Here is a 14,643-nt window from a genome sequence, read left to right as displayed (position 1 = left end):
GACGGGGTTGGGAGGTACAACCATAGTGGCCTGTGTTGAAGAGAGTGAGAGACAGGGGTTGGGAGGTACAACCATAGTGGCCTGTGTTGAAGAGAGTGAGAGACGGGGTTGGGAGGTACAATCAACCATAGTGGCCTGTGTTGAAGAGAGTGAGAGACGGGGTTGGGAGGTACATTCAGCCATAGTGGCCTGTGTTGAGTGAGAGACGGGGTTGGGAGGTAGACCATAGTGGCCTGGGGTTGGGAGGTACATTCAACCATAGTGGCCTGTGTTGAAGAGAGTGAGAGATGGGGTTGGGAGGTACAATCAACCATAGTGGCCTGTGTTGAAGAGAGTGAGAGACGGGGTTGGGAGGTACATAGTGGCCTGTGTTGAAGAGAGTGAGAGATTGGGGTTGGGACCATAGTGGCCTGTGTTGAGTGAGAGACGGGGTTGGGAGTACAACCATAGTGGCCTGTGTTGAAGAGAGTGAGAGACGGGGTTGGGAGGTACAACCATAGTGGCCTGTGTTGAAGAGAGTGAGAGACGGGGGTTGGGAGGTACATTCAGCCATAGTGGCCTGTGTTGAGTGAGAGACGGGGTTGGGAGGTACAACCATAGTGGGGTTGGGAGGACGGGGTTGGGATACAACCATAGTGGCCTGTGTTGAAGAGAGTGAGAGACGGGGTTGGGAGGTACATCAACCATAGTGGCCTGTGTTGAAGAGAGTGACGGGGTTGGGAGACTGTGTTGAAGAGAGTGAGGGGTTGGGAGGTACATTCAGCCATAGTGGCCTGTGTTGAAGAGAGTGAGAGACGGGGGTTGGGAGGTACAACCATAGTGGCCTGTGTTGAAGAGAGTGAGAGACGGGGGTTGGGAGGTACAACCATAGTGGCCTGTGTTGAAGAGAGTGAGAGACGGGGGTTGGGAGGTACATTCAACCATAGTGGCCTGTGTTGAAGAGAGTGAGAGACGGGGGTTGGGAGGTACAACCATAGTGGCCTGTGTTGAAGAGAGTGAGAGACGGGGGTTGGGAGGTACATTCAACCATAGTGGCCTGTGTTGAAGAGAGTGAGAGACGGGGGTTGGGAGGTACAACCATAGTGGCCTGTGTTGAAGAGAGTGAGAGACGGGGGTTGGGAGGTACAACCATAGTGGCCTGTGTTGAAGAGAGTGAGAGACGGGGGTTGGGAGGTACATTCAGCCATAGTGGCCTGTGTTGAACCATAGTGGCCTGTGTTGAAGAGTGAGAGACGGGGGTTGGGAGGTACAACCATAGTGGCCTGTGTTGAAGAGACGGGGTTGGGAGGACCATAGTGGGTTGGGAGACGGGGGTTGGGAGGTACATTCAGCCATAGTGGCCTGTGTTGAAGAAGTGGCCTGTGTGAGAGACGGGGGTTGGGAGGTACATTCAGCCATAGTGGCCTGTGTTGGAGAGTACAACCATAGTGGCCTGTGTTGAAGAGAGTGAGAGACGGGGGTTGGGAGGTACAACCATAGTGGCCTGTGTTGAAGAGAGTGAGAGACGGGGGTTGGGAGGTACATTCAGCCATAGTGGCCTGTGTTGAAGAGAGTGAGAGACGGGGGTTGGGAGGTACATTCAACCATAGTGGCCTGTGTTGAAGAGAGTGAGAGACGGGGGTTGGGAGGTACATTCAACCATAGTGGCCTGTGTTGAAGAGAGTGAGAGACGGGGGTTGGGAGGTACAATCAACCATAGTGGCCTGTGTTGAAGAGAGTGAGAGACGGGGGTTGGGAGGTACATTCAGCCATAGTGGCCTATGTTGAGAAAATTGGATCTTTGACAATATCTCCTTATGTCCACTGTACCTTCAGACCAGATTAGGACACACAACACTTTAGACTTTACAAATCCACCACAACTAACTGTGGAAAAACGGCTCCAAATTAAATCCTCAAAATGCTGTTTCCTGGCTAACCCTGAACACACTGAGTAGGCTTCCAGCACTGCACTGCTCTCCTATCCAGGCAACTAGCTTCACCACTGAGGCATGCCAATACCCCCCCCACCCACCCTCCCGTTGTAAAATCCACCTGCAGTCGCTCACTAATTGGACTTGGGTAGACAGCTAACAAAGCGTATGTCTTGTTATGGCAATCTAATTGGCTGTGCTGCTTTAGGACAGAATGAAATAAATCAGTGTTCTGACTCCGGTCGGCCCGGTCTCTACTGACTCCATTAGAGGAGATAATTGTGTTGGGAGGCAAAGCGTTTGCCCAGCGTTGCCTCAGCGTTGGGAGAATGCGCTTGAATTAGAATTGTAACGGTGAATGTGTGCCACTGGAGAGCTGGATGCCCCTGGATACTACAGTGGGAAACCCCAGAGTGGATGTACATGGAGAGTGGTGATGGAGAATCAGATACTGTGAGCTATTATTATATTTCAGCGTGTGTGTTGCTGATATGAGGAGTCGTTCTTTCAGACACCATGTCCAGAGAATTGTGCAGTATATACAACTTGCTAATGAAGACATTACACCCATTTTGTGTGTGTGTGTGTGTGTGTGTGTGTGCGCGCGCACATGTGTGCATGCTGTGCCTCTGTACCCAGGAGGACAGGTGCGATCATTAAGATGAATGACAAAGTATGTCCCCTGCCAACACACACACACACACACACATACACACACACACCTGTGCTGTACACACCCGGCTAGACAACAGACGCAAACAAACCTGGGATGCAAACTCTTGGAGAGAGAGGAGGACTGTCTTTGTTTACCCCTCTGGCCCTCTCTCATCCCCCTCTCATTCCCCTCTCTCAGTGCTAAATCAAATTCTCTCTCGCTCTCTCCACTCATCTGTTTATTGACTCTTAACACATTAAAGCAACAGCAGCCAAACTAAACTGTCCAGACTGCACTGGCCAGCGTTCACACAGACACACACAGCATCCATCAGATCGTCCAGTCCAGACTCAACTCAACTAGCAGTTGCCCTTCCTGCAGAATAACCATCTAAAGACAACCAGACCACTCAGACGGGAAACACTGTCTACGAACTCACTGGTGTTAAATGCATTCATTGTGCCATCTTTACATGAAAAATATATGAATACATTTTCTCGAAGCATCAGTGACAGTATGTGTAAGGAGGAATGTGTGTATCAACTGGAAATGTGTATCTACCATCAATAGATTAGAGAAGAATGGAGAGAGTAGTCAAGAGAGAAGGAGAGCTGTTGACCCGGCCTCTGGATCACCAAGGCCGACGTAGCACACTCCCTCATCCATCTAACTGAGACCACTCTGAGAATATGGTCATTCATTTAAGCTAAACAGACCGGGGGAAAGGGGGCACAGTTTCCTTGACACCAATGAAATGGGAATTGGCTCCTGTGCAACTGTGGAGCCGAGGGGGGCCATTGCGGCTCCACCGTGTGAGAGGGCTCTGACAAGGCCATGTCGCACTAGAGAGTGCTTACTTAACGACGAGAAAACAACAGCGCCTAAAGCCTGGGAATATACAAGCCTAGACAGAGCTCTGTCAAACAGCCAATTTCCTGTTCAATCCAATCCTCCATTTTACAGGCCAGAGAAAGAGAGAGAGCGAGAGATTGTTGAGTGTTTACAGTCTCAAGGAAGAGATGAGAGGCTGTTCTCCCTACTTAAAGTAAAGTGTCTATGAGTGACACTCTCCCACACTTTGACTCATCAACCAGATAAATCAGAGCGACTCAAGGGCTTAGCAACAGAGGAAGACACAATGGAGGAAGAGAGGAGAGGCTGTAGAGAGCAAAGTATTGGCCTCATCCGCTACGGAGAAACAAAGAGGAAGAGAAGTCATCCAGAGGTTAGGGACACAGACAGAGGGGGAGATGCGGAGAGATGGAGAGGGAGAAAGGGAGAGCGAGAGAGACACACAAGCATGAACACACTCAGACACACACACATACAAACACATGACAGTGAGCTTAGGCCGAATGATTTGATTTAGGCGTGTCCCTGTCTCCTCTTGGCAGACTGGTGAATTGCTGTGTCAAGGCTTGTGGGAACTTGTGACTCAGAAAGAGAGAGAGAGAGGGATGGAGAGAGAGATGAGGAGGGAAAAGAGAGAGCAAAACAGAGAGATGCTGTGGGGATGAGGTGAGGGAAAGCGCTTGCTCCTTCTCTTCCATTCTTCCTTTTTCATTTCTTTATTTAGTGAAGATAAATAAAGTATGACATTAACAGGTGCGTGTCTGCAGTGGCCCTGACCAAAATCTCCTCTCTCTCCGTCTCCCTCTCCCCCATACATCTTCCATCCGCCTACTCCCACTGTCTCCTCAAGCTGCCTGTCATCACAGTGCATTCTGTTGTCTCGCTCTCGCTCTCTGTGTTTGATGTGTGTCTGCTAATGTGGCAGCAGCATTGTCTCATTGTCGGCTCTGCTGCCTCTTTTGTTTTCTCTCTGACTTGACAAGTTCATCAGGAAAAGGCGGATGAGATGAACATGTATATATTAATTGTGTTTTGTGTCAAAGACACAGTTTCAGAGAAATATCAGGCTGGAATTGATGGAATTGATACATGTGTACTGTACAGTATGCCTTTGTGTTCATTGCTTGCTTGTGTATTGTGTAGGATTGCATAAGCAGTGAGTGAGTGATTCTCCAGCTTAACTTTGTTCGGCTGAGCGCTCTGGCTGTTGTGTGTGTGTGTGTGTGTGTGTGTGTGAGACTGTCTCTTTGCCATACCTTTGCTCTGTGGAGGGTTCTGGCTGCGGTCTCGGAGGATGTTGATCTGATAGACGGCGCCGTAGGGATCAAACAGCTCCTTCAGCTCCTTCTCTGACCAGGAGCGAGGGATCTGGCCCACGAACATCTTGATGGCGTCTGGGTCGGGCTGGTCCGAATGCTCCAACGCACCGTTCATCTTCCCGGCCGTGCCGTTACTGAAAAGAGACCACAGGGGGGTGCTAGGTTACATAACAGATCATAGAAGCTACACTACCGTTCAAACGTTTTGGGTCACTGAGAAATGTCCTTTTTTTGCCCACTAAAATAACATCAAATTGATCAAAAATACAGTGTAGACATTGTTAATGTTGTAAATGACTTTTGTAGCTGGAAACGGCATACAAATAACTTTCTTCTGAAACTCGTCAGTCTATTCTTGTTCTGAGAAATGAAGGCTATTCCATGCGAGAAATTGCCAAGAAACTGAAGATCTCGTACAATGCTTGTGTACTACTCCCTTCACAGAACATTGCAAACTGCCTCTAAGCAGAATATAAAGAGGAGTGGGTGGCCCCGGTGCACAACTGAGCAAGAGGACAAGTACATCAGTGTCTAGTTTGAGAAACAGACGCCTCACAAGTCCTCAACTGGCAGCTAAACTTGGATTAGCTAACACAACGTGCCATTGGAAAACAGGAGTGATGGTTGCTGATAATGGGCCTCTGTACACATATGTAGATATTCCATAAAAAATCAGCCGTTTCCAGCTACAATAGTCATTTACAACATTAACAATGTCTACACTGTATTTCTGACCAATTTGATGATAGTTTAATGGACAAAAAATGTGCTTCTCTTTCAAAAACAAGGACATTTCCCAGTGACCCCAAACTTTTGACAGGCAGTGTACACCTGACATGACATGACAGATGTGAAAGTTCACAGTATTGACATTCTCAGGAAGATGGGAAGGAGAGGTCCACTGGGGTAGCAGCTGGTTCAAGGCTGGGTTCACTGTGCAGCCTGTAATGTTCCATTTATGCCCCTCCCACACACACACACACACACACACACACACACACACACACACACACCCACACACACACACACACACACACACACACACACACACACACACACACACACACACACACACACACACAAAATGTTTGTTTTTTTAAACATCCCGCACCTTGAAAGTACGTCTTGGAGAACATACATCCACTATTGGACGTCAAGATATCACCTCGCCATCTGCGAGACACTTTAGAACAAAATCATTCTATTAATGAAATTGCGTGGCGTCGGGATGGAGAAGATTCATCCATCAGTAGGTGACTTTGACAACACATTACTCCAAAGAGGAGCCATGTGATTATATACATCCAATGATCTATCTCCACACGGTTTAAACAAGGAATTCTTGACTCCACCTCCTTCCTATAAGCCACATTGAGACTGTTACACAAGCACGCTGTTCCAAATCAGATGTTGCATATCGTTTAATGAGGTTGGCCACACATATTTATGAACGGCTGTGCCTGATGTCCTTCGTGGTGGGCTGTCACATTAATTGATGTGACGTATTTAGGGGAGCGGACACCTGCGGCGATTGATTGGTGAGTTGTTCTTCGTGCCCTCTCCCGTCCCCTATAATTCTGTCTCTCTTTGTGACTAATATACATACAGGTAGACCAGAGGGGCCCTGATTGGCAGATGAGGTACAACCCTGATTGGAGGCAACTGCTGCTCATCTGACCTACACAATGAAGAACGCTGTAAAGCTGAAGCGTCTGTGTGCGTTATCCCTGAAGCAGTGAAACATTTAAAACCTTGAATAATGAAGTTTAAGCTTTAAGAAACATATATATTTTTTGGGTGCGATTATACCTCTTTGTTCAGCTCAAAATGATAAGCAGCACAATCCCTAGTAAGGGGAGCTTCCGTACATACATTATTTAATCCACATAACATGATTTCAAGAAAACACAATTCCCTCGGAGCAAGTAGGCCAAGAGGACAGCAACACCAGGGAACGTGTGGGTCTGTTTTTTGGTTTTGCTATCCTTGTGGGGGCCAGAAGTCCTCACAAGGAATGTTTAGACAAGGACAGTTTAGACAAGTGGGGACATTTCGCCGGTCCCCACAATGAAAAATGGTTAGGTTTAGGGTCACGGTTAGGGGTTAGGGAAAATAGGATTTTGAATGGGAATCAATTGTTTGATCCCCACAATGATAGTAAAACCAATGTGTGTGTGTGTGTGGTGATGAGCTGAGTGTTGTAGTGTTCATGCAGGTCTGACTCACTCTGTAGAAGGGACTTAGTCTGCTGAGTGCTGAGGGCCTGGACTGTGTTACAAAACACTACATGCCATGGTACCATAACACACACACACACCATACACTGTTAAAAACACTACATGACATGGTACCATAACACACACACACACACTGTTAAAAACACTACATGACATGGTACCATAACACACACACACACCATACACTGTTAAAAACACTACATGACATGGTACCATAACACACACACACACACCATACACTGTTAAGTCAGTTCATGTTTCTGTAACCTTTCATTTTCCTGCTTCTTTCTCTCTGCTCACGTCGTCCATGTCACGAATCATATTCAATAGTCCTAGTGTGTGTCAAATAAAAACGCGAACTTGGCAAGCTTTTTAAAAGAGAAAATGTGCAATGTGCACACAAACACGCACGCACGCACGCACGCACGCACGCACGCACACACACACACACACACACACACACACACACACACACACACACACACACACACACACACACACACACACACACACACACACACACACACACTCCCTGAGGGAACAATCTGGGATCACAATGGCTTGTTTTACATCTTAACGATTTCTCTAAAACGTCCGCCAGCCTCGAACAATCAGCACAGTTGCCATTGATCCCAGGGCCAGCTGCATGAATAGGGCTGGAACGTACCAGCACACACACAGTCCCAGTCTCCACTTCAGCCTGTGGTGCCACGGAACCAGACTACAAACCCAAACTAAACAAGCTAAAGTCCATGTGCTGCTTTTATCGCTCTACTTTCCCTGTTGTTATTCTCCACAGGAGAAAGGACAGAGCATTATGTTGAGAGGCAGAAACTAAACAAGCCCAAATCCCTTGCTTGGCTAGCTGACAGGCGTAATACCACTCTATAAAGCTCAGGAGGAGAGAGAGAAAAGGAGGGAGGGAATCAAAAAAGTGAAGAAGCGAGAAGGAAGAGAGAATAAAAAGAGAGAACGAGGGATGGAGGGATGGAGAACATACAGACCTTTGAACACGGCCCATCCATCTCCTGCAGAAAGAGCCCAGGCGTTCGGCAGAAACGCCCAATTCTTTAAAGGACTTAAAGGACATGTCAAATAAATGACCAAGCCAGAGAACGAGGGAACGAGCAAACGAGTGCTAACGGTCCCCGCGGCAACCCCTCCACTGTAAGCTGGACGATAAATCCCAGCCACAGCGCCGAGGGGACCGGGCAGGAGTTACGGCCCCAATGAACACCAAGCGTTACGCCAACGTTCACACTCATAAAGCAGAGTGTTGCTTGAACGTTAGACATTTAAAAACGGGAGATGAACGGCTCCCCTGGCACACAGCACAGCCATGACACCTGCAGTATATCCATCCCTATACACCCCAGGCTGGAATCACAACAACAACCCACTAACACACTCTGTGTAAAGGCTTGTTAATGTGTGTGTGTGTGAGTGAGAGAGAGAGAGAGAGAGAGAGAGAGAGAAACAATTCCCCTTTGTTGTGTGTTTGTTTGAGGTCTATAGGGATGAGGCACAATACGCCTTTGAACCATTCACCCTGCCCATCACAGCCCCCACTGCCAACATGCCCCATTACACAGCCATGCACGGACATACGGCTCTATGAATGCTTATAAAACGTCATAATCTGTTATAAGATACACACTGCATGAACGTGGAGGTATTTGGTCTCTGTGGGTTGGTGATGGCGGTGAGAAAGTGACTGTTCAGTATAAAGGAATGAGCTTCTCTCCCCTTCACCCCTGCAGCCCTGGCTGACAAGGTGTTATTGCAGTCAGTGTGTGAGTGAACCTGAAACAGCAGGAGTGTGTCCCGGGGCACAGATTAAGTCATTGAGTGGATCAACTCCTGCCATAGCCTCTCCTTCTCTCCCTCCTTCCCTCCTTCTCTCCTCTCTCTCCCTCCTTCTCTCCTCTCTCTCCCCCTCTCAATTTGAGCCAATTGTCTGCCTTAATGGCTTAACTATTGCTTCCATCACTCCAGTCTCCTTTGCAGCACAGGGCCGTGACTGAGGGGTGATCTACAGTCTTAGCCAAGGCCTGTGTGTGTGTGTGTGTGTGTGTGTGTGTGTGTGTGTGTGTGTGTGTGTGTGTGTGTGTGTGTGTGTGTGTGTGTGTGTGTGTGTGTGTGTGTCTGTGTGTGTGAATTCCTTGGCAGGGACCATTATGAGACCGTCCCCCTCTCCATAAAGTAGAGCAGCTGAGTGATCCGGTGTTTGCGTGTGTGTGTGTGTGTGTGTGTGTGTGTGCCTCTGTCTCAATTGCACTATGGGTTTAAACACAATAGAGAAAGTTCAACTTTCCCAGCAGTAGCAGGAAGATAGCAGGAAGATAGCTGTGAACCAGTGAAGCATCTATAAGAGAGATTCTAACTTAAATGCTATTCACACCTCAGATCTGCACCATTAGGGATATAGATCAGAATGTTATTGGCTGCTGGTAGCATATACAAAGCACCATTAGGGATATAGATCAGAATGTTATTGGCTGCTGGTAGCATATACAAAGCACCATTAGGGATATAGATCAGAATGTTATTGGCTGCTGGTAGCATATACAAAGCTAAAATTCGATAGGAGGATGTGTTTACCAAAAACAGTGTTGTCTTGAGTACAATTTTTCAGTTGGAAAGGCCACTTCTAACCTTACACAACTATATTACATACAGGGAGTGGAGATTTCTGACCTGACTGGGAAAAACCTAGGCTCTAGTTCCAAGGTATTCCTAGTGAATCCTGTACACAGTAGGAGGGACTCTGTCTCAGTCACATCAATGCAGGGAGGAGAGTGGCAGACGCCCATGGGAGAGAGAGAAACAGGCAGAGAGAGAGAGAGAGACGAAGAGACGGAGCGAGAGATGGATGCAGGTGAGTGGGGCCAGCAGTAAGCACAGCTTTGAGCACAGCATGGCCTCTCTGATTCGCTGACACACACACACACACACAGTGTCGTTTGGGGAAAGTGGCTCTGGTACACCCTGCTGTTCTTTCCCTCTGTTTTCATTTCCACTTGAACACACACACACACACACACACACACACACACACACACACACACACACACACACACACACACACACACACACACACACACACACACACACACACACACACACACACACACACCCACATCAATCAAACATCTCTCCAACACACGCACCTCCATTCCACTCCTGGACATCAATGGAGTTGTCCCATGCTCTGACACTAGTCATCAGAACATGGTTGGAGGTGGTGTAACCGTCCCACATGAAGAACTAATCTAGTAGACAACAAGAGTGAGAAACATCAGTCTCAGCTCAGACCAAATGACAACGACTACAACAGTGACTGCAACAGTGACTACTACAACAACGACTACAACGACCACTACTACAGCTATAAAACTCCTATCGCTACTCCTGCACCACTAGACCAAATGACAACGACTACAACAGTGACTGCAACAGTGACTACTACAACAACGACTACAACGACCACTACTACAGCTATAAAACTCCTATCGGTACCTATCGGAGCTGCGGTTGAACAGTGAAAGGTATTCTGTGGTGCATTCTGGTCTATTGAGGCATTGCAATACAGTGAGGGATCACCTCCCACGACTGGTGTGCAGGAAGAAAAGACACAGGCAAGAGAGAAACATCATGGGAATGCACAGACAGAGTTCTCATTATTACGTGCACTCTGTGTGTGTGTGTGTGTGTGTGTGTGTGTGTGTGTGTGGAAGAGAGAAGTTGCTGAGTATGTCCTCAGTAGTGCTCATCGCTGCTGTCGCCCACACACAGCCTGTATACTTCAGACTGAACAGCCTGGAGAAATCATCAACCTGAGAAACATATTCACTCAAACAGCAGTTCCAGCCTAATACAACTGTCATAAAGCCCCTTCGTAGTCTCTCTCGTTACTTCCTGTCCCACTGCTCTGAATGACTTCTATATGAATGATGCTTTAATCACAACTTTTGACGGCTTGTTTTTTAAAGCCTAAATGTGTGTGTATGTCAGGAGGGGGGTCCCCATACACAGCTATTAGTCCAGGCCTGCAATCCCCAGGAGGGTAGAAGAATTAGGGAGGTCTAAACCACAAAGCCAGGATTGGCCAAATCCCAGCAACACCAAATTGACTCTGTAATGTCTAACATCCTCCTCCTTTTTCCCCTCCACCTCCCCTCCCCCCATCCCATCCCGCTCTCTCCCCCAAACCCTGTTACCATAGTTTATAGTGCATATTTATACCCCAAACCATTGGTTACCAAATATTTCATGAGTAGACTTTGCTATTCTGTCTTTTTCACTATAAATCATTGTTGTTGTTGTTTTTATTTAACTAGTCGGTTAAGAACAGATTGTTATTTACAATGACAGCCTCCACCGGCGACGCTGGGCCAGTTGTGTGCCGCTCTATGGGACTCCCAATCACTGCTGGTTGTGATACAGCCTGGAATCGAACCAGGGTGTCTGTAGTGACGAGATGCACCACTCAGGAGCCTGCATGGGGATATTACGTTGATATCCCTAATATTCAATGAACATGAGCATAAATATTTTATATATAGATATGACATTTTTTCAGATTTAAGTTGATTCAAACGCACAAAAACTGCAGTTTTGGTGCCTCTACTACAGCCGTGGTGCCTTTACCAAGATTAGAAAGTATTCTGAAGAATTAGAAAGCGCTGTATTCTCTCCAAGACGTTTGGATTGGATAGGTAGTCAGTGATGCAGAGCGGGAAGAAGAAGACCAGGGTTGAGGGATATCTGGGATAGAAGACCTCCCTAAATGCAAACAAATGAGGGCGAAGAAGATTATTATTGGGCGACTACTCGTGAACTTCTGGGTGAGGGCGTTCCCATATTGTTGGTTGTTATAAAACCAAGCAAAAACACACCTGATTTAACTAATCATGTCTTGATTGAAGTGTATGATTAGTTGAATCAGGTGTGTACGGGAAGACAAGAACAAAAGCCGAAGCCCACATTGATCTCTGTGGATATGATTGGACCCCCAGTTGGTACGTTTTTTTAACATTTGGAAATGAAATCAAATAGGTTATTTAAGAGGTGGGTGTATTTGGAGCACCCATGGGTTTAAAAGGGTACATTTCGTACCCATTAAGCCCAGCCCGGACGTTTCAGACATAAACAAATATTGTCCGTGAAGTCAGAAAACTTCACGAGAGATTCATACTTCATTTCATCTCCACTTTTCTTCAGGAAATAAGGACAGTGTGTTCGAAATGTCTGAACGTATATTTTGGTGGGTTTAATATGTGCACGTACACCACCCTCTCTCATCAACTCCCATTCCCCTCCCACCAATCTCTCACATGGTTGAGAGATGAGAGGCCCTGTGTGTGTGTGTGTGTGTGTGTGTGTGTGTGTGTGTGTGTGTGTGTGTGTGTGTGTGTGTGTGTGTGTGTGTGTCTTGTAGTTAGCGCGCGTGTGTGCGTGCGTGTTAGGGGCAATGGGCTGTGATTGCCTGGCGTAGCTGGCCAGTGCTCTGCCAAAACTCATCATCCGACTCAACGGCGGCGAAAGCGTCTCATTTGGCTAATGCTGCTCCACACACCGGGCCAAGGAACCGGGACAGACAGAGATCAGAGAGAGACAGTACCACCACTACTAACCCCGATGATGTATTTAAGGGCTGCAGTGTTTCATTCACACTCCATCCCAAGGTCAGGGCGCCTTTGTGTGTTTGATGAACCCTGATGGGGAGCGGTTTATAACAGAGGTATTACTGGGAACAGGGGAGTAGGCGGAGGACAGAGTAACACTTAACACCTTGACTGCTGTGTGTGGCTTGCTTCAACAAGGACCCCCGTGCTCTTTCCTACACCTCGGTCGTAACTCCTGAACAACGGAGAGGTGGGGAGGTGAACACAGACAAAGAGGAGGAGGACAAAGGGAGCGAGAGGAGATAAAAGAGAAGGATCGAGCTGAGAGAGAAGGGAGGGAGAGGGATGGAGGGAGGGAGAGATACAGAATAATAGATTATCAGGCATGTGTTGCCAAGAATCTAAGGAGTGTAAGCCGCAGAGAGAAGACGACTGTTGGGATCCAGTTCACAAACTGTATTGATTGAACATGATCACTTGCATTCTATTGGGTTCAGTAGACGCAATTATGTCCCATTTGTCAACAGTGCTTTGGGGAGTTTAGACTCCGAGTACTGTTTGCTGCTACTATGGTTCTCTCTGTACCAGAGAAAGATGGATAAAGTGGCTATCGTCGTTTATTAACATTGGCAACGCAGGTTTCTTCTCGGCATGCCAATACAGCCCGTGGAATTGAGAATGGCCCATGTTTCTCACGGCGTCAGACTAAAGGGGAATTGACACGTACAGCAAGCGAGGGCGGACACACACGAGCACACACATACAGACACGCGCCCACACCTCCCTCCCCCGGCTGGCCCTGCGGTTGTGTAAATGTGTTGTTCCGAGAGAAAGCTGCAGGTGTTCCTGTGTGGAGGACAGGCAAAAACCTTGGCTGACACTTTAATACACCCCCATTACTGGTAACACCACCTCCACAGACACACAGAGAGAAAAGAGAGAGGAGAGGACAGATAGGGGGGTCGAGAGAGGGTCAAATTGAAGCACGAGATGGTAGAGAGGAAGAGAGAGGGGGTTGAGGGCTAAAGGTGGGCCGAGAACAGGAGTGAAACAGACAGCAGGAAGGAAGCCATTTGTTGGTCAGTCAGTCTAAGAGGGTAACGGAGTGTTGAGACACAGTGTTTACCTCTCTGCTTTTAACCTCCCCTGCAGAGCACCCAGACAGGGCCAGAGGAGAAACTACACTGAACAAAAATAGAACCGAAACATGTAAAGTGCTTCATGAGTTGAAATGAAAAATCCCAGAGAAATGTTCCATGCACAAAAAGCTTATTTCTCTGTAATGTTGTGCAAAATTTAGTTTACATCCCTTTCAGTGAGCATAACTCATTTGCCAAGATAATCCATCCACCTGACATCAAGAAGCTGATTAAACAGCACGATATTTACACAGGTGCACCTTGTGCTGGGGACAATAAAAGGTCACACAATGCCACAGTTGTCTCAAGTTCTTAGGGAGCGTGCAATTGGCATGATGACGGCAGGAATGTCCACCGGAGCTGTTGCCAGATAATTGCAAGATCATTTCTCTACCATAAACTGCCTCCAACATCGTTTTAGAACATTTGGCAGTATGTCGAACCGACCTCACAACCCCAGAACACATGTAAGCACGCCAGCCCAGGACCTCCACTGCCGGCTTCCGGCTTCTTCATCTGTGGCATCGTCCACTGGGGAGGGGGGTTCTGTGTGGAGAAAAACTATTTTTGATTGGCTGATTGGCTTTCCATGGCTACACCCCAGCCCAGTCATGTGAAATCCATAGATTAGGGCCGGATTAATTTATTTAAATTGACTGATATCCTTATATTAACTGTAACTCAGTATCTAACTCAAAATCTAACACATTTTGCTTTCTATTTTTGTTCAGTATACATCAAAATGACCACAGACCAGAGTGAGTATTTATTTTCTCTGTACAAAACATTAAGGATACCTTCCTAATATCGAGTTGCACTGACTTTTGCCCTCAGAACATCTTCAATTCACTGGGACATGGACTCTACAAGGTGTCGAAAGTGTTCCACAGGGATGCTGGCC

At 47.3% G+C, this 14,643-nt stretch overlaps 1 protein-coding gene across 1 annotated transcript in view; it reads right to left on the bottom strand.

Annotated features, from left to right (window-relative positions):
• The window catches only part of LOC118381184 (CUGBP Elav-like family member 2), a 242,069-nt gene that overhangs the window by 75,761 nt on the left and 151,665 nt on the right, over positions 1 to 14,643 (bottom strand). Inside the window, exon 3 of the mRNA XM_052460291.1 lies at positions 4,677 to 4,873. Coding sequence (XP_052316251.1) covers positions 4,677 to 4,873 — 197 coding nt within the window. The remainder of the gene's footprint in view (positions 1 to 4,676; positions 4,874 to 14,643) is intronic.

The sequence above is a fragment of the Oncorhynchus keta genome, chromosome 13 (genome assembly GCF_023373465.1).
Source record: "Oncorhynchus keta strain PuntledgeMale-10-30-2019 chromosome 13, Oket_V2, whole genome shotgun sequence".
NCBI lineage: Eukaryota > Metazoa > Chordata > Actinopteri > Salmoniformes > Salmonidae > Oncorhynchus > Oncorhynchus keta.
Note: the sequence above shows the minus strand (reverse complement) of the source record. Positions and strands in the feature narration are given on the sequence as shown.